Source organism: Dasypus novemcinctus, chromosome 13 (genome assembly GCF_030445035.2).
Source record: "Dasypus novemcinctus isolate mDasNov1 chromosome 13, mDasNov1.1.hap2, whole genome shotgun sequence".
NCBI lineage: Eukaryota > Metazoa > Chordata > Mammalia > Cingulata > Dasypodidae > Dasypus > Dasypus novemcinctus.
Window position 1 is genome coordinate 48,889,479 of NC_080685.1, and position 23,053 is coordinate 48,912,531.

A 23,053-nucleotide genomic window follows, 5' to 3' on the forward strand; every position below is an offset into this window, starting at 1 on the left:
TATGAAAGAATATTGTCAGAATCTTACTACTAACTATAGTCCTTTTCTTATATTTGATGTATTTTTCCCCTAACCTACCCTATATTATTTTTATATATATTTTTATGATATAAGTTGTAAACTTACAAATCATCCACATGTGCAGAATTCCTAAACAGCACCCCTTTATCAAAACACTAAACCATGGTGGAACATTTGTTACAGATTATGAGATAATATCATCAGATTATTACCATGTCCATAGTGTACATTTGGAATACTTTTTCCATACTCCCTCATCATCAACACAGTATGTCTTTGGCATAGATGCATGAATATTACATTATTACTCTTAACCACAGTCCATAGGTCACTCCAGTGGTTTTTTTCCCATGCTTCTCCACATTCCCACCACCCTGCAATAGTGATATACATCTGCTGTGCTCACAAAGGACACTTGCATCTGTACCCTCAACCACAATTCTCATACACTTCTGGGTTTTCTGTGCTATTCAGTCCCTAGATTATTTTCTAGCTTTTCTCAACTGGTATTACATCCCTAGACTACCATTTTCAGCCACATTCCCATTTATAAACCAGCTGTTACTCACTACAATGTGTTCCAATCAACTCTGTACATTTCCACACTTTTACAGTAAAGCTAATTAAAACTTCTACATACATTAAATCAGTAGTCATCTCAGTCCTCTTCTTAACCTCCTTTAAGAGTCCACAACCTACTACTGGGTCTTGAAAATATTTTCCTACATTTTTTTCTGGAAGCTTTATGATTCTTTTATATTTAAATTTTTTATCCATTTTGAGAGTTAATTTTTGTATAAGGTGTGAGATAGGGGTTCTCTTTCCTTCTTTTGGCTATGGATATCCAGTTCTGTCAGAACCATTTGTTGAATGGACTTCTGCCCGAGCTGGGTGGGTTTGACAGGCTAGTCAGAAATCACTTGACCATAGATGTGTGCTTTTGTTTCTGAACCATCAGTTTGGTTCCACTGGTTTATGTGTCTGTCTTTATACCATTACCATGTTCTTTTTACTACAATGGCTAGGTAATATGACTTAAAGTTCAGAACTGAGAGTCCTTCAACTTTGCTTTTCCTTTTTAAGATGTTTCTGGGTATTCAGGACCCCTTACCCTTCCAAATAAATTTGATAAATGTGTTTTTCGTTTCTTTTTAAAATGCCAGTGGAATTTTTATCGGGATTGTATTGAATCTGTATATCAATTTGAGTAGAATTGACATCTTAATGGTATTAATGATATTTAGTCGTCCAGTCCATGAGCATGGAATGTTCTTCCAGTTATCTAGGTCTTCTTAAATTTCTGTTAGCAATGAGTTGTAGTTCTCTCAATACAAGTGCTTTACATCATTGGTTACGTTTATTCCTGAATATTTGGGTTTGATCTGACATATTTTATTTTCACCGCTCTTTTGACACTTAATTACTTTTATTGATATAATCTTCATTTCTAGACTCTCTCCCAGGCCTTTCTCTCCTGTCTTTTTTTTCCCCCTAAGATTTAGTACTCCCTTTAGTATTTCCTGCACAGCTGGTCTCTTTTTTACAAACTCTCTCAGTTTCTGCTTATCTGTGATTGTCTTTTTGAAAGATAATCTTGCCGGATATAAGATTCTTGGCTGGAAGTTTTTCTCTTGCAGTGTCTTAAATATATCATACCACTGTCTTGTTGCCTCCATGGTTTCTGATCAAAAATCAGTACTCTAATCTTCTTAGGTATACCGTGTTTGTTATACATTGCTTTTCTCTTGCTGCTCTTAGAATTCTGTCTGTGGAATTTGACATTCTGATTAGTATGGGTCTTGGAGTTGTTCCATTCGAATTTATTTGGATAGGAGTACTTTGTGCTTCTTGGACCTAGATGTCTATATCCTTCAATAGGGTTGGGAAATTTTCTGTCATTGTTTCTTCACATATTCCTTCTGCCCCATTTCCCTTCTTTTCTTCTTTGACACCCATGACACACGTTTGTATGTCTCTTACTGTCGTTTACTTCCCTAAGACCTTGTTCAGTTTTTTCCATTCATTTGTTCTTTTGTAACTTTGCTTTCAGAGACCATTTCTTCAAGCTCACCAATCTTTTCTTCTGCCTCCTCAAATATTCTATTATATGAGTCCATTGTATTTTTAAGTTCATTTATTGTGCCTTTCATTCCCATAAGGTCTGCTATTTTTCTGTACATACTTTCAAATTCTTCTTTGTGCTTATCCAGTGTCGTCTTAATATCCTTCATCTCTAGTCAGTTCCTTAAGGAGGTTTGTTTGAACATCTGTGATTAGTTGTCTCAGCTCCACTATGTCACCTGGAGGCTTATCTTGGTTCTTTAACTGGGCCATATCTTCCTGTTTTTTTGGTGTGGATTGTAATTTTTTGTTGGTGTCTTGGCATCTGGCTTACTAATGTATTTATTCTCGGTGTAGTTTCTCTCTTTAGTTTAGGGCTTTCTTGCTCTTTCTCCCTTGCTGGTTGTGTAGTAGGAGCCAAGGATGTAATTGGTCTTTCTAAGCTGTGGAGAGTCAAGCTGCCATCATTGCCCTAGGGATCAATGAAGCTCCTCCGACTTTCTCCTTTGCCAAGGGTAGAGACAGATTCACAGCTGTGTGGAATAATCCAAGGTGTGCAGGCCTAGACTATAGTTGCCCAGAGATACTGATGAAGCTTCACACCCCTTTCCCCCGCTGCCTGGGGCAGGCAGGTGTGAGCAGCTGTCTATGCTGTGTGGGTCCAGAGAGTGCAGTTGCCCCAGTAGACTTCCAGTTATTCAGTCTGTACAAGCTGAATATACCTGCAGTTTTCCAGAGAGGTTGGTGCAGGGCCTGCCAGCTTCCTCCCTGCTAGAGGTGGGGCTGAAGCCTAGGTTAGAGCTGCAGGCCAATCTGGGTGAAAGAACCCGGTCTCTACCATTACTGTGATTTTCAGTCAGCCTGGTTTTCCCCCATGCTGGTGGCAGAGTCAAAATGGCCGATACCAGCCTCTTTCTAACTTGGACAGTTCAAACTGTAGCTGTTCTTAGGGTTATAGTTTAGCCAGCTGAATTTACTAATTAGTAGTTGAAATCGGTGGCCAACCGTCTCTTCCTCCACTGTTTTTGGGAAATGGAGCTTTCAATTCCAGCTACAGAATTGCTCCTGGTGGCTTGCTTTACCAAAGTAGGATGATCACCAGCCTCTGTCGTGTGGCCTATATTTTCCCAGAGAGGCTGGCACAGTTTCCTCCCTGCTGGAGATGGGGCTGGGGCTTATGCTAGAGCTACAGTTGATATGGATGGAAGGAGCCAGTCCCTACCAGCACTGCGATTTTCAGTCAGCCCTGCTTCCCCTTATGTGAGGGGCTTGGAGAGGTTCAAACTTTAGTTGTTCTTAGGATTATACTTTATTCTGCTTAATTTACTAATCAGTAGCTGGAGTTGGTGCCCAACCATCTCTTCCTCTCCCATTTTTGGGAAGTGGAGCTTCCAATTCCAGCTGCAGAATAGTTTCTGAGGCAGCTTGTGGCGCCAATGGAAGATGGGCACTGGCCTCCAAGGTGTGGAGTGCTCTACTTATGAATTTTCTCTGCAGATGGGCAGTCTCCTCCTTCCATTCTTTGAAGGATGTTGCAGGATGCTCTTCTGGTCTCCTGGAGCCCCCAAACAGGTGCTTTAGATAGCTCTGAGTGATTACTAACTGCCCTGTAGCATGAGCTGACTCTAGGAACCCCTTACTTTGCCACCATTATGCTCCCTCTCTTTGATCCATTTTGAGTTTGCTTTGTATATGGTGTTAGGTAGGGTTCCACCTTCAGTCTTTGATCGTGAAGATCCAGTTCTTGCAGCACTGTTTGTTGAAGAGAATATTCTTTCCTTATTGAGTGGTCTTTTTCTGTAAGTTGCTCTGGGTAGAATAGACATTTTCATAATATTTAATCTTCAATCCATGAACATAGAATGTCCTGCCATTTATTTAAGTCTTCTTTAATTTCTTTTCGCAGTGTTTCATAGTTCTCTTTGTAAAAGTCCTTTACAACCTTGGTTATATTCATTCCTAGATATGTGATTCTTTGAATTGTTTAAGAATGGAATCTTTGCTTTTGTAAATGGAGTTTTTTTTTTCCTTTGATTTCTTCTTTTGTTTTTTTGTTACTCATGTTAGAAACACAACTGATCTTGAGCTATTAATCTTGTACCCTCCCATTTTGCTGAATTCATTTATTAACTCTAGGAATTTTGTTTTGGATTTTTCAGGATTTTCTGTATATAGGACCATGAACGCTGCAAATAGTGAACGTTTTACTTCTTTTCCTATTTGGATGCCGTTTATTTCTTATTTTTGCCTAATTGCTCTGGCTAGAATTTTCAGGACACTGTTGAATAACAGTGATGACAGTGGACATCCTTGTCTTACTCTATATCTTAGAGGGAAAGATTTTAGTCTTTCACCATTAAGTAGGATGTTAGTTGTGGATTTTTCATATATTCCCTGTATCATGTTAAGGAAGTTTCCTTCTATTCCTAATTTTCTAAGTGTTTATCTCAGGAATGGATGCTGGGTTTTGTCAAATGCCTTTTCTGTGCCAACTGAGATGATCATGTGTTTTTTTTCCCTTTCATTCTGTTAATTGGTGTACTGTATTATTTTCTAACGTTGAACCACCGTTGCATACCTGGGATAAATCTCAATCATAGGTCTTTATTTCTTTATGACACTTTCAACCACTATCAAGTGTCCTTTCCTTTTAGTCTGAAGAACTCCCATCAGCCATGTTTATAGAACAAGTTTAGTGGTGATGAACCCCTTCAGCTTTTATTTTGCTGGGAATGTCTTAATCTCTCCCTCATTTTTGAAAGAAAGTCTTGTCAGGTAAAAATACTTGGTTGGCAGTTGTTTTCTTGCAGTATTTTAAGTATTAGAATCCACTGCCTTTTTGCCTCCATGTTTTCTGAGAGAAATTGACACTTACTCTAATTGGAACTCCCTTAAATATAACATGCTTTTCTCTTGAAGCTTTCAGAATTTTCTTCTTATCCTTTGCATTCAACAGTTGGATCAGTATGTGATGAGATAATGTTTTCTTCAAGTTTATTCTATTTGGTGTTCTCTGGGCTTCTTGGATGTGCACATTCACATCTTTTACTAAGTTTGGGAATTTTTTTGTCATTATTTCTTTGAGTATTTCTTCTGCTTCTTTCTTTGTTCTCCTTCTTGGACTACTATAATACATATATGGGTACACTTGATGGTGTCCCAGAGGTCCTTTTTTTTTACTTTTTATAATTTTTTTTTTCTTTCTGTTCCTCATTTAATTGTCATTTAGTTTGCTAATTCTTTCTTCTGCCACCTTCAATCTGCTCTTGCAACCCTCCTGGGAATTTTTCATTTCATTTATTGTGGTTTTCAATTCTAGTTGTTCTGTTTGGTTCCCTTTTAACATTTCTATCTCTTTATTTAGAGTCTCATATTGTGCATTCATCGTTTTCTTGATATCCTTTAGTTCTTTCTCTGTATCTTCCTTCTTGAGCTTATTGATGATCATTTTTTTATAGTCTTTATCTGGTTTGTCCACATTCTGGTCTTGTTTGTTGATGCTTGCTGGATTTTTATCCTCTTCCTTTGGGTAGTCCATCATTTTCTGTTTCTCTGCTTGTCTTGAAATCTTTTGTTGCACACTGTTCATTTTAATAGAAAAATTAAAATGTTGAGTCTGTGATTTATTCCTTCATATGTCTATTTCTTGAGTCTCTAACCAGCTGGAGATAATGATAGAGATTTTCTTGAGGGCCAAGTCTTTCCTGTCTTTTCTGGGCCTGTTTCTTGTCCTGGGCTTGTGCTTGCTACTGGCCTTAGGAAGTTCCCTGTTCACAGGAGTTTGAATGTCACCCTATTTCTGGGAAACAGACCTTCATCCTCTTCCAGGTGTTGCATGGTAGGACTAAGGCAGGTATAAGCCTTTGCCACAGGGCCTCTATGCCTTGATTATTTCTTTCACTGCTTTCATTGTCTCAAGCTGCTTTTGCCCTGTAGCACAAATTTGGGGGTCGGGAGGGGGGACAGGGACCTATAAAGGGAGCACTAGCTGGCTCCAAATTACCTTGGAAAAGGGATGAGGGGCGGGATCAGGAAGGGCCCTAGGAAATTCTTTCACAGCTCCTGAAAACTATGCTTTCTTGACTTACCCAACAAATGTAGCCTTTCAGCTATCCTCTGCAACTCTGAAACAGTGGACCGTTAAGTCTCCTCTGCTGCTTTTGTCCAGGGTGGGTTGAAACACTGGCCACCCTCAGAGCCAGACCCCCGGCAATCTTAAATAGCTAATCAAAAAACCTTAAACATCAGTCCTACCCTGGATCTTGGAGAATGGAATTGTATGTCCCTTTCTGGCACTAGCAAGGTGTGTAGGGGCTGGATCCCGCTGCTGCCTGCCACAAGAGTGGGGGGTGTGTGGTGTTAACTGCTGGCGTAGAGGGCAATTTACTGGTCCTAACCATAATTTACTATCCCTTTCCCAACTCTTCCCAGGATGCTGTTCTGCTGCACCCCAGAGTTTCAAAATAGTTGATTCAGAAATTTTCCCTTGTTTTGTTTACATGTCCTTCTGGTGGAGGGACTGATTACTGGAGCTTCCTACTCTTCCATCTTCCCACATTCAGAACATAATTTTTTTAACTCTTAGTATACCAGAGAAAATAATTATCACTGTTTACCATTTAAATTTACTAGGCCTCCCTTTATGTACAATATATACATACATACATACATACAGATATGTCATTTTATGAGTGATTTGCTGAAATGAAACTAAGAGGAATTGTGGGAATACATTATTAGAAATTTATTAAGAATTTCAGCAACCTCATTGTATCAAGTTATTTTTTACTCCAAACATTATTAAAAAACTAAAACTATGCTGTCACATTTTAAAATTTAATTTAATTTTTTATTTTTGTTAGAGAAGTTGTAGGTTTATAGAACAGTCAAGCAGGATTCCCATATACTATATTATTAGCACTTTGTTCCATCCTATTTTTAAACCTTGCATCGATGTGATATATTTGTCTCAATTGATAAAAGTTTATTTTTACAATTATACTATTAACTATAATCCTTGGTTTAACTTAGGGTTCATTTTGTTGTTCAGTTTCATGGATTTTTTAAAAAAATTTTATTCTAGTTACATATATACAAACTAAAAATTTCCCTTTAAACTACATTTAGATATGTAATTCAGTGTTAATTACATTCACAATGTTGTGCTACCATCACCACCATCCATTACCAAACTTTTCCATTGTCTTAAGAGAAACTCTTTATTTTAAGCCTTAACTCTCTTTCCTACCCCACCCACTCTATTCCCTGGTAACCTATATTCTAGATTCTGACTCTGAATTTGCTTATCCTAACTATTTCATGGGAATGAGATCATACAAGATTTACCTTTATGTATGTGGCTTATTTCACTCAACATGATGTCTCTAAGGTTCATGTTGTCACATGTATCAGCATTTCATTCTTTTTAACAATATGGAATGGTTCAGGTTCTTGTAAACTCTTTTGTGAATCCCTGTTAAAATGATTAACTGGATGAGAATACCGTATTTCCTTTTTATCCTTACAAATATATTTTTCACTCATTGATTCTTGTGTTTGAGAAAATTCCCCTAGGATATCTTTTTCTGAAGACTCATAGTCTGAGATTTCACTTATATGATCAGTTTCACTGTTAAAATCCATAGCGTCTGTTTCTTCATTTGTTTTAGTGTCCTAGGGCTGTCCTAACAAATTACCACAAACTGGGTAATTCAAAATAATAGAAATTAATTCTCTTTCAGTTTCAAGTGCCAAAAGTCCTAAATCAAGATGTCAGCAGGGGCATAGTCTTTCCAGAGGCTCTAGGGGAGAATCTGTTCTTGTTTCTTCTAAGTCTAGTTGTATGTTTTCATTGGCTTGTGGCCTCATCACTCCATTCCCTGCCTCCATGGTCACATTACTGCCCTCTCTTCTCTCTCAAAACTCCCTCTGCCTCTCATGAAGATGTATGTGATTGTATTTAGGGCCCACCCTGATAGTCCAGAATAAATGCCACCTCTCAAGATCCTTAATTTAATCACATCTTTTACTAAGTACGGTAATATCCACTCTTTTGCCATTCATTAGGAAGTGAACATATCTTTGGAGGGCCATTCATTCTTCTGATTTTTTCTAATAACTATAAAATGTTCCTCTCGCAGTTTTCTTTACTTTGTCTTAATAGGCCAAAAATGAAAAAAATTCTCAATTGTTTTCAATAAAAGCTTAGGAGCAGATTATAAAGATAGTGTCTCCAGTTTTCTTTTATCCTTTTTTGAAAGATGATGCAATACTTTGGGATAACACAGTAAGGAAACTAAAGGAGGATTCTTTATTTCATCGTACTTTTAGGTCTTTCCCTCATCTTACTATTTAAATTTTTTAGCATAGATGGAAGTAATTGGTGAGTAATGAAATAATTCCTAGGGTGATGAAATGACAAAATAAATTTCATGGTATAGGAAATATTATATTTCTGCAATCCCATAATGTATCAAAGATTTATTAAAGGGTCCAGTGGACCCTTATGGTAATTGAAAAATTGGATTAGCTTTATTTTATTTTTCAAAATGTAAATTTTCTCTTTGTCCTTTGAAAGACTTTTCAGAAAGGTAAAAGTCTTAAAATATTAATCCTTACAAATAGAACTGTTTAGAAAAGGAACTGAAGACTGAAATTGGGCCAGTGGACCCTTATGGTATACTGAGGGTTAATAATTGAGGTTTTTAAAATTTTGGGGGAATACCAAAATCAAGAGACAGTTTCTAGAATCTGTTAAATAACATTCATTAAATCATTCAGGGTCTCTAAAATAGCAAAGTAATTCTATAATTACATTTCCAGTTCAATTTGTCTTAGTAGGTTATATATAATACTCTCATTATTCTGTTTCAAAATATATCAGCATACTCTGAATTTTATATTATCCATCTGACTCTCAGACTTGTAGTGCAATTTGTGAAAATAATCAATATTTTAAATATAAATCCCTCTGTACAAGAATATATATGTACATTTCTGGCCAGAAGGACTTTAAATAAATAAACAAAATGCAGAATCTTCAATGATTTATCCAGAGAAAAGTTCAGTGGAAGCCTAGGGACCTATTTGCAAATATTAATTTCAATTCAGTATTCATGAGCACAATCAGCAAGTCTATATACTAACTTTGACTGGCGAAGTAATAGCACAGACTTGCAAAGAAGGGAAGTTGGGGGGTAGGGAGGACAAGATATTTATGTACCTATAGAGGATGTTACAAGAGCTCTTATGCTTGGCTCAAGAACATTTATAAAAACGGGGTATATGAAAAAGTATGGAAATAAGGGATTCGGGTACCAAACAGAGCTCCTTTAGAACAATTCTTTTAAGATAAGGAATTTTTGAAAACAGCTACTTCTCTCATTCTTATATTTACTAGGTGACAGGAAAAAATGAAATATGATAAATGAACATTACATGCATAAGACTTTTCAAGTATAAAACCACGTCCCTAAATTTTGCATAATCTTAATTCTATATACATGTTTACTGATGTACTAGCAATACCTTCAGATTCTGGTGCTGTGAAGGGGAAGATCTGTTTTTTGAGTGTCTACCAGTTATAGGAATAGACATTTTTCCTGTTTGTTTAATTCTTAACTCTGTATATGTTATCATCATCATCATCATCATCATTTTACACAAGAGAAACCTGAAGTAACTGCCTGGGATCACTGTACTAGAGTTGTCAGTCATTGCATGCTTCTCCCTCATCCCCTTCTGGAGGAGTCTGGCTGTGTTTGGTACTCATGTACTGACCCTGGGGCACCTCTGATTAGAACAGAGTTTGGCTACTGACTTCAGAACATTTAATCCATAGGCTAAACAGTGACCATGGCATGGCCTGGCACTAAGGTCTCTGAACTGAAATGAGCCAATCCAGCCCAATTCTTCCCTCTGGAATTTTCCATTTGAAACACTGAGAGGTTGAATGGAGGGGATTTGTTGTATTAGAGCCATAACTGGTGGCCATATTGGGTTGTGAATATGATGGGAAAGCACAGGTGAGAGAAACTATGTGGCTTCTGAGCATTGAAGAGCATTGCCTTTGAATCTCATGTTACGCCTGTGAGGTTGCCTCTTGTATCCTACAATGAAACCCACTCCTTTTTTTTTTTAAGATTTATTTATTTATTTATCTCCCCCCCCCCCCCCCGCTTCTGTTCTCTGTGTATATTTGCTGCGTCTTCTTTGTCCGCTTCTGTTGTTGTCAGTGGCATGGGAATCTGTGTTTCTTTTTTTGTTGTTGTTGCGTCATCTTGTGTCAGCTCTCTGTATGTGCGGCACCATTCCTGGGCAGGCTGCACTTTCTTTCACGCTGGGCAGCTCTCCTTACAGGGCACACTCCTTGCGCGTGGGGCTCCCCTACGCAGGGGACACCCCTGTGTGGCACGACACTCCTTGCGCGCATCAGCACTGCGCATGGGCCAGCTCCACATGGGTCAAGGAGGTCCGGGGTTTGAACTGCAGACCTCCCATGTGGTAGACAGACGCCCTAACCACTGGGCCAAGTCCGCCGCCAAAACCCACTCTTTCTTAAGCTAGTTTTACTGGATGTCTTTTGTTTGCCAATAAGGTTTTGACCAAAATAGATACATACATCTTAAAAAGTGAAGGTAGGTTTTGAACCCAGGACTCTCTAAAATCAAAAGCCTTTTTTCTTCTTCTTTATTTTCTTTAAAATGTTACATTAAAAAAAATATGAGGTCCCCATATACCCCCCATCCCACCCACCCCACCTTTTCATTTTTTACTGAACTTCCTTCTAAGACAGAGAATCTGACTGTTTTTAGCTTACCAGGGCTGCTTATAAATACCACAGAATGGGTTGGTTTAAACAAGAGAAATGTATTGGCTCAAAGTTTGGGAGGCTAGAAGTCCAAAATCAAGGTGTCACCAGCTCAGTGGTTTCTCCCAAAGTCTGTAGCATTCAGGTGCTGGCTTGCCTCAATCCTTGGCTTATATCCTTGCCTCCATCACATGGTGATCTGCCTCATTCTCTGGCTTCTGCTGACTTCTGACTTGTACATCTCTGCTCAGTCATCTGTGTCTCTGTCTAGATTTCCTTTCCTTAAAAGGATACCAGTCATATGGATTAAGGCTCACCCTTATTCAGTTTGGCCTTATCTAAATAGGATCTTTGAAGATCCTATTTATAAATGAGTGTCTCACAGCTGTGGTGTGCTTTGTCCTGTTTGTATTCACCTCCCAACACTGTCCATATCCTTCTCCCAATTTTTTCTTGCTTTTCTAATGCATTTAATCAAGAGATAGAAATTTTTAATTTCTCCATCTCTTGTTTTGCCTCTCATAAATTTAATGAATCATGTGCTCGAGCTGGCTTGCATTGGCTTATGAGCAAATTTTGTACATCTCTTCCCAAGCCTCTGTTCAGTGATGTCACATTGGTAGCTTGCAGTTGACCATGGAGGTAGTATTTATACCTCAGAAACGGGCAAACACTGTAAATCATGGCTCTCCAACTCAGAGCTAGCACACACCTGAACTAACCCTCCTTATCCTTCTTTCACTCAAGCATAGCATTTAAAGGAAATAAATGCAGCATATTGTCTCAGGAGGATCCAAATAAGGACATTGTGGAAGTTTTAGCAGCCATAGCCTAATTTGGCTAAGGTGTAGACAAACATTAGTAAAGTATTAATACCTGTATCTCCATTATTTATTTATATATTTTTTTTCTGATTTTGGAACTTATAAATTTCAAGATTCTCCTTTGAATTTCTTCTTCAATGGAAAACTAAGGATTAGTCTTTATACCTGTAATTACAGGAAGCGGTTTGACAAGGCCGAAGCAGAGTACATCACAGCAAAGCTAGATCTGCAGCGCAAGACTGAGATTAAAGAGCAACTCACTGAACACCTTTGTACAATCATACAACAAAATGAGCTACGAAAGGCTAAGAAGTTGGAGGAATTGATGCAACAACTGGATGTACAAGCTGATGAGGAAACATTGGAGCTTGAAGTAGAAGTGGAAAGATTGCTGCAGGAACAAGAAGCAGGGAAACAATTGGTTCATTTAGAGAAGCCATGTCAGCCCTCTGAGGAGAATGCGACATTAGAATTTGTTAAAGAGAACAAAAAACATCAAGAAGATGCTCCTACCACAAAGGTAGATGAATCGTGTGAAAATTCCAAAACCAATCCCCTTCTTAGTCCAGACTGCAAAAATCAAGTTAAAACTACTATAAATAACATGTCAAATGCTCTGGCCATGTGAAATGCCAATGTTAATCTTTTCATTAATACAGTGTATGGTAAAGTTTACTTTCTGCTATTGATCATGCTGACCTCTGATAAAAACCCCTTTAAAACTGTGTTAATTTTTGAATCTATAATTGGTTTTAATTTTTTAACATGTTTGAGCATTCCAAAGTCCAGAATTATGATAATTTTATATATGAGGGCATATTTTAACTTGATTTTAGTCCAGTTCTTTCAGTGTATGTATCCTTACTTCTGAGTAAAAATAATTGACAGAGGGATGGAAGGAAAACTCCCATATTAGTGTGTTTTTAGACCAGGTAAATACAGAAAGGTAAAGTGAAAAATGATACTCAATATCTAATCAAACTGCTTTAACTTCTCCTGGGAAAAGTGTTACAAATGAGAGTACTCGTTTATATAATTAGTAAAAAGATGCAGAAACTACTATGTGAAAAAGAGACAGAAATAACTTAACAAAAGTAGGAAGTTGTATTATTTATCACATAAAACACAACTTCAAGGTAGTGGTTTATATAAAGAACTAGACACCTTAAGCTACAATAACCTTTGCCTGGAATTTGCCTTTTAAGTTTTGGTCAGTTGATACATGCACACACACACATATACTATGTATATAATTTTACTGTATATTGTCTTTTCTTTGATCAGGGTATTGATTAGTTAAATTTAGACAAGACATTTCTAATGTGAGGCTAAAAATAATATAGAAAATCTTATTCCTACTTTTGGTTATCCAAAAATATTGATGTATTTTCTTTCTGAAGTTATTTATAAATACATATTTATGTGCTGGACATAAATTTTCCTGTCAGAAAGCATTTAAATTGTTAAGAATGCTGATTTTTTCTTACCCCTTTATTAGTTTAATTACTTACTGTTATTACTTGACCACTACATTGTGCTATTTGTGAATGTGTAAATAAATATTGTAGTTTTGTCACAGAGTCTGTGCAAACCAATTAACTTATCTATTAATCAGAAATTCCAAAAAGCCTAAAGATTACATTTTAAATCTTAAAAACAAAGAGCTGTTACAAAAGAAGATAAGAACAAGTATAGTACTGTATTCATACTAGTTTCTGAAAAAGTTAGGAACGTCCTATTTTTAAATTAGTTTGTTCAAGGGCATTATCTTCTAGGATAGTATGTGGCCTTTTATTTTATATTATTTAATTTGAGTTGAATTTATACGTCTCTCTAAACAAACATTTATATAAAAGTTACATTTTTATTTGTGGATGGTATACATAAAAATCGAAAGCCTTATTGTCTAAGGCAGTCTTATTTTTTTCTAAGGAATAAACAATCAGAAGCATTTATAGCATCATTTTTCATTTACCTAAAAAAAAAAATTACAGTTTAGTATGCATTCCCTAATGGTGTACGGCAATAGTGCATCTTAAATCTCAGTGTGATTGGTACAGTTATATACTTTTGTGCAAGTCACCGTTGGGTAAAATTCATCAAAAATGAGGTGCCATAATAATAGTAAATAAAAATAAATGCAATCTAATTCTCAGTCGAAGTACTTATAAGGTGTATTGAGAAATGAGAACAGTGAAGTAAATGAGTTGGATGGAACCTGAGAGATCATCTCATTTAATCATCCTATTTTGTACATGAGGGCTTTGAGAGCCAGAGATGAGCCAACTGGCTCATTTTAAACTTAAAAGTGCTAGTAAAGTTGCAGTTCTACACAGTTGATATATCTCTTACATGTTGTAGGCCATGAAATTTACTGCCTTCCTCCACTTGAAAATTTTACTTCATAACCAGTTCAGAGATTTTATTTTATGAAATGCTTTTTTAAAAAAGCATTAAAAAAAAAAAAACGTTTACTGAAAGTATTATTTTGAAAAGCCTTATCTTGCTTAGTTTTCCCAAGGTGGTATCTGAGTGCTCAGGTGATGATATAAATGACAAAATTATATTGCAACAGTTTTATACAATGGCAGCTGTATCCCATGTGTGGGAGGAACAAGAGCAAATGAATGAGAATGGGGCTCATTGGTATGAGGACCATATGTACTGTTTCTCCAGGATTTTTTTAAAAATTACAAAATACATTTGAAAGGCTTTTGATATTTGAGTTCACAAATCCACAGTAATTGTGTCTGAGAACAAAATTATTAGTTCAAAATTACTGTTTACTGGGGAATTTTTTTAGAGCTATGCCCTTCTGGTGTTAAACTCCTCTTGCTTCCATTTCTCAGGTAGTTGAAGCATAGTATTATCAGGGCTCTTAATGATGTGTGCTGTAAATTTGGGAGTTAAATATTTTGGGTTCTTATTTGTTCAACTTAAAATATATATCCTAACACATTGTAGTAATTTTCATTTATTATCTTACAAGAGCATACTTTTATCTAAGGTAAACATGAATTCCTGTCTTTTTAAGGATCCTTATGTCTAGATTCCCTGCTATCTTTAAACTAGAGCTAATTTTATAGGTTACAGAGAGAATTTCTTAGAGTATAGTTCTCATTGCATTAAAAATAAAAATTTGGCATTTTTGTCAAGGCACTTTTCACCTCTGCATAATTCTGCTGAATTACAGCACTTGAAGGTGGTAAATCTTTGTACTTACTGAGAGTACAGGTGGTTTCCAAGTCAGATGATGAAAATCTCTGATTAGAATTCCTAGAGCAGATTTCATTGCTGGATTGGCAGTGGAATTAAAAAGTAAAAACTGATCTGTAAACCCCTCTCATTCTTTCTTTAGATTTAGCAACATAGGGCTCTCAAGGAGCTTATCTAAGTATTCGGTGACTTCCTCTTCTATGGTATTGGCACAAAATTGGACTCAAGTTATTCTGACCCAGGCCATTGCCAGTGACCTTTATAAATGATGTTTTGTGTTTTGTATTTCTAAGGAGCTAGGTCAGCATTTTAAAAGGCCCTGATAGATATAACTCAGCCTGCCAGACAAGACCTGGGGCCATTATGAACCCAGGATAATTATACCCCTTCTCAACATAGATCTACCCCAGGCCTGACTTGAACTACTCTCTGGAGGATGAAGCAGGATACCATTCTCCAATCTGCCTTTACCTTAATAGCAGGCTACTTCTGCCAAGCTCCTAATCCCAAACAGCTGTCTTGAAATTGCAATATAAGCTATTTGGGCAACTGATCAGACTATATGTTAGCTACCTATATGGATAGAGCTATATAAGAGGTAGATGATTTGTGCCTTTTGTCCTAAAGAACCTTATAGTTTAAGGAAGGAACTAAGATTTCTACTCATAAAACGAAGGCCAATACAGATGTATCTTATTAATGGGGCGCAAAATTAGTGATTGGAACAACAAACATGCGTGCATCTGAAAATACCAAAGTTTTGGAACACTCATAATTTTAAATATTCTTTCTAGTTCTACAACCAATTCGTGGGATTAGGACCTGCTATATCTTTCGGTTTGTCTTTAGCACAAGGGAACAACACACAACTAAAAGGGAAAACAAATCAAAAACCTCTGTCAGTAGGTTCAAATTTTGAGTGAGAAAAGTTAAGTCACCAGAGCAAGAAGGAACTGGAAAGGAGGTTTTTGCGTGATTTAAAATAGGGATCCACTGAGATTTATCAGTGCAAACTCCCAACAAGTATTAGGAAAATTAACTTTTAAGAGCATGCTTTTCTGACAGAGGGTTGGTAGTATCTTATGTGAAAATAGCATAAATATAAGAGCTTATAACAGTTTTTCAAGGTGTTGCAGAATCAAGGGGGCAGTAATTATTGCCCAGACTGAGAATAAGTTGGAAATGGAATAGACTGGTGTGAGCTCAGGGATAACTCAACACGGAGTCATGTTCAAAGATCATACATTAAGATGGTCTTGCCAAGCCAAATGATTCTAGGAGCCTAAAATAGAGCCATATATTAAGCAATAAGACATGACAGGGCGCACATTTCTCAGTGATTATAGCATGCCTCAAGGGATAAATCTCTAAGCCAGAGGTTCATATGAGTCGTGAAATAATAACCCTGCAATGTGTAGTGTCACTGCTGTTAGAAGAGAAAAATGAGTAATGAGAGAAGAGTCATTTCATGAGCTTTGTTGCAGTTGTTGGGTAATACTGCCATGTGTATAGTACATATGGCCATTAGTTGTAGCCAGCATTCTGATGCTGTGCATTTATACCTGTACCATCACTTATTTAAGCCCTTGATTTTTTAGCTAAGCAAAAAACAGGCAGTTAAAACAAAGTTGAAAGACCATAGCCATATATATGGAAGTTAAATGTGGTAAGAGCATAAGTACAGTTGCTTAGTCCTGGCTTTTATAACTGAAAAATTACTGATGCAATCACAATTGAGGCTTTTCATTTTGGTCTCATTTATCTTACATACATTTCCTCAGAAATTAACAATAGTGTCATGTAGATCCATAAACATTTCCAGCCTTTTAGTCTGAGCTTTCCCTTCCCCACTGCTGTGCTGCTGCGGAACGAGAGGGCGGACCTTAGGGTTAGTGAACAACTAACCCCCAACAATGATGGGGGCAGATCTTCCTTCAACCAGGATAAGAGGTGCAATACCCATTTATCCACAGGGTAGGGCAAGAAATTTCCAAACTCTGAAAAGCCCTGGAGATAGAGGCAAGTATCTTTATTGTTGGATTCTTCTCCATGTTTTTGCAATTCTTATTTATCACTTCAGAAAACACTTAAAAATCTTCTGAGTCAAACTCAGTGGTCACTGTTTTCTGTGGGTCTTAATATTTCCCATGATCCAGGGCAGGACTGTATCCTGCACATAAGTCAGGGTAAATGGTAGCTTGTCTTAGACAGCCCAGTCAAATTTTCGATGACTGTACACTCATTCTCTCTCAAAATTTGCCCTTAGGAAAACAGCTACTTAAGTCGGGATTACTTCTCCCAAGAGAGTCTGCATTTTAATGCAAGGGAATGTTTTAAAGTAATGTATTTTAAATTCTGTAATGAAAATCTTAATCTCCAGTTAAGGTGCAAGATGTGGGGAAGCAGCACTGCCTGGAGATGTTTGGGGAACACCCTCAAATAATACACTACTGCATGGGCTGAGAAAAGATTCTCTAAAACCTTAGTTGTCTATGCTATAATAATCACCATTTAAGGAAAATAACCCCAATCTGTCTTTCTCAAATTTCCTATTATTAGTGCAATGTGCTGTTAAAAGAAGTGAAACCAACCTGCCATTCCAATTATGTATATTAGTTGTTTGTGCTGTGTGACAAACTACCTCATAGCTTAGTGTCTTAAAAACTGCTTTTATTTGCTCATAATTCTTTGTCTATGCTCAACTGGGAAGTCCTGCTGGTCTTGCTGGGGACCACTCATGGCTGCAGTAATCTGGTAGCTTCCCTGGCTCTGCATTGTCTAAGATGGCTGAGATGGCCCCACTCACATTCTGACAGATGTGTTGCCTGTTATCTGGGCCTTTCTCTCCATTTGGTCTCTCATCCTCAAAGGGCCTAAGAGCGAAAGCTGCAGGACCTCTTGAGGTCCAAGCTCAGCAATCACATAAAGTCACTTCTACTGCATTTCACTAGTCGAAGCAAGTCACAGGATCAGCCCAGAATCAAGTGGTGGGGAAATGAACTCTAAGTCTTGACAGGAGGAGCAGAAAAGTCACATTGCTAAGGGGCATCCATAGAGGGATGGGAGGAATCATGATCATCTCTACAATCTACCACATCCACCCCCTGGCTACAATCATCCACATCCATTACACATACAAAATGTACTCACCTTCTCCCCCACAAAAATCTCATCCCATTACAGTTTCAGGCCTAAAATATAGGATTTCATGTAACCAACTCCAGATGCAAATCAGACTCCTCAAATACAACACCTTGATTGTGGTGTCTCATAACCTAAAGGCCTGCAAACTATAAAGTTAGCCAACCCCCAACACATCAACATACAGTGGTATAGCTTCAGTAGATACTTCCTTTTAAACAGAAGAGGGACAGGAGGCACATAGAAGGCACTGGTCTGTAGAAATTCTGAAACCTACCCTGGGACATGTCAGGTGCTGCTTTTCTGGGGGCAGGGAGTGTCCTTTGATTTAGCTCCCTGGGAATGGTTTACTAGTTCCAAAGCCAAGGACATGTTTTAGGTTTTGTTAGAACATCCCACTTCTAGGTATCAATTTATGTATCAGTTATCTATCGGTATGTAACAAACATTCCCCAAACTCAATGACTTATGCAAAAGTGTACCCCTAAAAGGGATAAATTTTAGTTTATATGAATCATGCTTCAATACATCTGACTAGGGAAAACTGATGACTTAAAAACTAACCACTTTTATTTGCTTGCAATTCTGTGAGTCAGCAGTTTGGGCTGGGATCAGATGGGCCGTCCTGCTGGTCTATCCATAGAATCAGCAACAAAATGGTGATTGTTTTAAGACCCTATGTTTTGGGGTAGTTTGTGAAACATAGATAGTTATGAAACAATAGATAACATAACTCACAGTAGATTGAATCAGGAGTTCTTGCACGTTCTGGAGACAACTACTAAATATGAGATAACCATAAGAGAGGTCAGCCACTTTGGGATGATTAAAAGGAACTCTGTTCCATAGAGGTGTGTTCCATGCCTAAACCATCCAATCAGAGCCTCCATTTGGGAAAGTGCTCAGTGCAGACCAGAGTGTTGTGGGTCATGCAAGTTCACATTGCTACCCGAAGTGAGGCTGAACTATGTTCCTAGAACTATACAAGGTCTTCATCATGTTCAGGGTCTGGTCCTTGGTTATCATCTACACAGGCAGGCATCCTCTAATTGTATATGGAGGGAGCAGATGTGGCTCAAGCAGTTGGGAGCCCACTTCCCACATGGGAGGTCGAGGGTTCAGTTCCCAGTGCCTCCTAAAGATAAGCAAAACAGTGAGCTGAGGCAGTGAACTGACGTGACGGGCTGGTGCAGCAAGATAATGCAACAAGATGGTGCAACGAGGAGACACAATGATAGAGACAAGAAGCAGAGAACAGGTGTAGATCAAGCGATTGGGTCTCTTTCTCTGACATGGGAGGTCCTGGATTCAGTTCCTGGGACCTTCTTAAAGAAGACACGCAGAGCAAATAGCAAGCGCAAACCACAAGGGGTGGGGAAGGAGAGACATGCATACAGACATACATATATACATAATTGTATATGGTATCAGTTAGTGCCTGGTATTCAATCCATGTGGATTAAATCTTCATTATCTCTTAGACCAGATTGTGGAATCTCCAAGTTTGGCTCTCTCGGCTACATCTTTACCTTTCTCAGGGTATGTATTACCCTCACCACTCTGTAAGTCAGTCCCAGGCCCTCTGCTCAGATATGCCAGGAAGCTTCTCTGGCACAATGCAAGGTATAGGGGATCTCTCTGAGGTTTGCCATCTCTCTGGATTCCTACCAGAAAGCAAGGCACAGATCTTGTTCTCAGAATCTGAAAACCCCAAACTCATGTCAGGACTCAGCGTGGGGGGACCAGGAGGAGAGTGCAGGAGGCCCTTCTCAGGCATTGGGCAGCATCTAACCCTCTTGCTTTGCCTTAAAATCTCCTCTTGTCTTCCAGCCAGGGGAATTTTTATCTCTTGTGGGCAGGAAAAAAAAAAAAAAACTGGCTCAAATTGATCAAATATTCTTCCAGATCTTTTATGTCTGAAGTCTGAAGTTCAGCTTTTTAAACTCAAAAGCCAAGAATTTGTCTTTTTGTTCTCTGGTTCTGCTGTGACAACCCTCCCTTGAGGCAATGAATGACTCATGGTCTAGCTGCCTGAATCCGGGAGGGTCATGGGTAACAGGAAATCACCGGGAAAAACACATTGGTTAATACAGCAAAATACTATCCTGCTACACTGGATTTCTATTCTTTCTGTTATTCTCGGTTAAATGGAAATGAACCATCCTTCTCCTTTCTTACAAAACCTTCTGCATTCTATAGGGTTCACTGGGATGTAATAAAAATCAATTCTTTGTCTCTCCTCCCACCCCAAGAAAATGAAATGCAGGTCCTGGGAGTAGGGGTTGGAAGGACAGGAATCTGAGACAGAAATGGTATGTAGGTACCAAAGATCTGAATTTCTATCAGCTCAGTGCTTTCCTTGGTCCCAGCTCTTCTCTGCATGTTGAGGTCATTTACTCACTTCATGCTTTCTCTGGCTCCTCTGTTGATTAAGGCCTAATATTGTACCCTTCTCCTGTCATGCTGAGAATGAAATCTCTTGCTCTGGTTTCTGAATTCTGATGGAAGGGAGTGTGATTGAGCCAGCCTGGTCAATGAGCAATCAACTGTAGCTGAGGAAAGCATGTAGGGGAGGGCAGAATTCCATTTTACAAAATAGCTGCAAAGTGTCCACAACCTAAGGAAGAAAGGAAAATTTTTAATGAAGCAGAGGTTGGGCAGACAACCCCTTAGATGTCCAGTTCTCTAAATAGAAAAGATTTTACCTTTATTGAACTAACTAAGCACCTTAAATGTACCTCCCACTTAGCTCTTATACTTCTTTCTTTTATGTCTGTGTATGGATAGTGCTCTCTCTTCTAATCAACCACCAGTAGCTTGAGGGCAAGTGCTTAGTTCCCCTTCCCTGCTAAGGCAAACATGTACCCTACACACGACTGACATTCAACAGTATCCATTGAATGATCAAATGAGTCAATGTGTGAAAATGAAGGAAAGAGTTAATAGATCAATAAGCCTGAGCAATCAAAGTACACTATAAAGAGAGGAATATAAGTTATACATTTTTTCAAAATACCTAGGTACTTTCAAATATGCAGTGCACTAGGAATTTTCTCTCAGCAGACAAAGAGTTAAGCTGTTTTGCAGTGTTCATGGACTACTGACATGATATAAAACACCACAATTTTGGGTTTTCCATTTTAGCTGACATAGTTTAAGTTGATGAATATTTTGATTTGTGCCAGTCTCCAGCAGTTTTAAATGCTATCCCTGCAGGAGTCAAGAAGTCCAGTCATAATCATAACAATATGCTTGTCAGTCAAAAGCACCGGAAGACTGTTTAGGTGCAAAAAAAAAGCATTTTCCCCTGGAAGGAAGCAGGGCAATTGAAATCACCTACTTTTCAAGGCACTGAAGTCAAAACTGTTACCAGCTTCATGGTGTGAAAATCCAGGTCTAGGCAACCTCTTGGTCAGACTCCAGCGTGCCCCAGGGCTATCTAGCTAAAAAACAAGTTACAGTTTAAAGTTCAGAAGAAATTAGAGTGAAGGAAAAGCACAGCGATCAAGGTTGATTTCCCCATCATTATTTGCAGGTCACTATTTCAGCAGGGAATGTATAATGAGTTCCCTCCATCTCTGCACTTGTAGTGCACCTTGGGATAGATCTGCAGAGCCAACTAAATCAGAGAATTCTGGCAATTACATAAGATCCAGGCAGGAGAAAGTGATATATTTTTTTCTTACCTGAGCAGATTGAGCAATTAATACTTGGGAGAATTGACCTAAAGTTTATATACCATAGAAACTTCATTATAGCAGGTAAAAATTAAAATGCATGTAGAATCATGTTCATAAGAAAAAGGGGGAAAGTCAGAGAACAATGTGGGAGAAAAAAATAAAGGAAGAAATAGCCTGGATAAATGGATTTAAAAATTGGAGGCAGCCCAGAATTATTCAGATCTTTGGGTATGTTGATGTCAGGACCTTTTCTTTTTTTTTCCAAAATAGTGTGACCTTAACAATTCCAGCTGCTTAACAAATTTGCTCAGCAACTTTGCCCCATCAGAAGAAAATTAAAAAACAAATCTGGTATGTCCCTTCTAATTTTATTGTATCAATAAATTTTTTGCATGGAAGTGAACTAGTTAAATAAAAGTTACTATAATGGAAAGAACACCTTTCACCCCCTAAAGAATTCTATATACCCCATGCTGATATCAAAAGAATCTCCTCATGGGAAAGAGCAATGTGGAAAGCAGAGGGGAACAAAAATCTGGTGTTTAGAGTCCACTGGGAGCTTCAGAAAAATATGAAACAATGACTTCATGTAGCAGATAAATTTCTCACATTCTTCCCCCAGTTTTATTGGCTAAATACTCAAGCATTCAGTTGTATGAATACCAAGCCTGTCCAAAGAAGAATCTGCGTTGGTATTAAAAAATATATCCAGGTTGAAAATCTAATCATATGCTGGTCCTTTTGTCCAGCAATTGACCAATATTTCTTAGTTGGTCATTCTTAAGTTCATCTAAAAATATGTCCAAGATAATCCTCTAAAACAGAGGTTAGAAACTGATACCTTTGGAAAGGTTAAACTCCTCTAGAAATAGTAGGAGAGGAGGATGGTTAGTATCAGATTGTCTAATTCCAGCCTTCCAAGATGCAGACAAATCTGGTATTCAAGGCACGCCCTGATTTCCCTCTTTGTCTCTGTCTTCAGATTCTTTCCTATGAGAATCTTCCTTTTCATTTAAGCTGCTTCTATTCATTGTCCCTAAATGGGCCACACACATCTGCCTCTGTACCTTCTTGTGCCTTGTTTCCTCTCTCCCTTCCCTTGTCTAAGCCCTGTCTGTCTTTCAGAATTGGTGCCTCCATGAAACTCTCAAGGCTCTGCCAGCCCTTTGCCAGATCTCTTTTATCTGGATTCCTCTCCATTGGCACTTAGCATGGTCTACCTTGCTCTGAGTCTCTTTTACAATCACATTAGTCTCTCAAAGCCGTGTGGTATACTAGAAAGTCCACAGGTTTTGGAATCA

The 23,053-nt window shown here is 38.0% G+C and overlaps 1 protein-coding gene across 1 annotated transcript in view; it reads left to right on the forward strand.

Annotated features, from left to right (window-relative positions):
- GORAB (golgin, RAB6 interacting) overlaps positions 1–13,293 on the forward strand; it is a 30,577-nt gene extending 17,284 nt beyond the window's left edge. The window contains exon 5 of the mRNA XM_058310107.2: positions 11,893–13,293. Coding sequence (XP_058166090.1) covers positions 11,893–12,343 — 451 coding nt within the window. The 3' untranslated portion in view covers positions 12,344–13,293. The remainder of the gene's footprint in view (positions 1–11,892) is intronic.
- Positions 13,294–23,053: the final 9,760 nt, after the last annotated feature.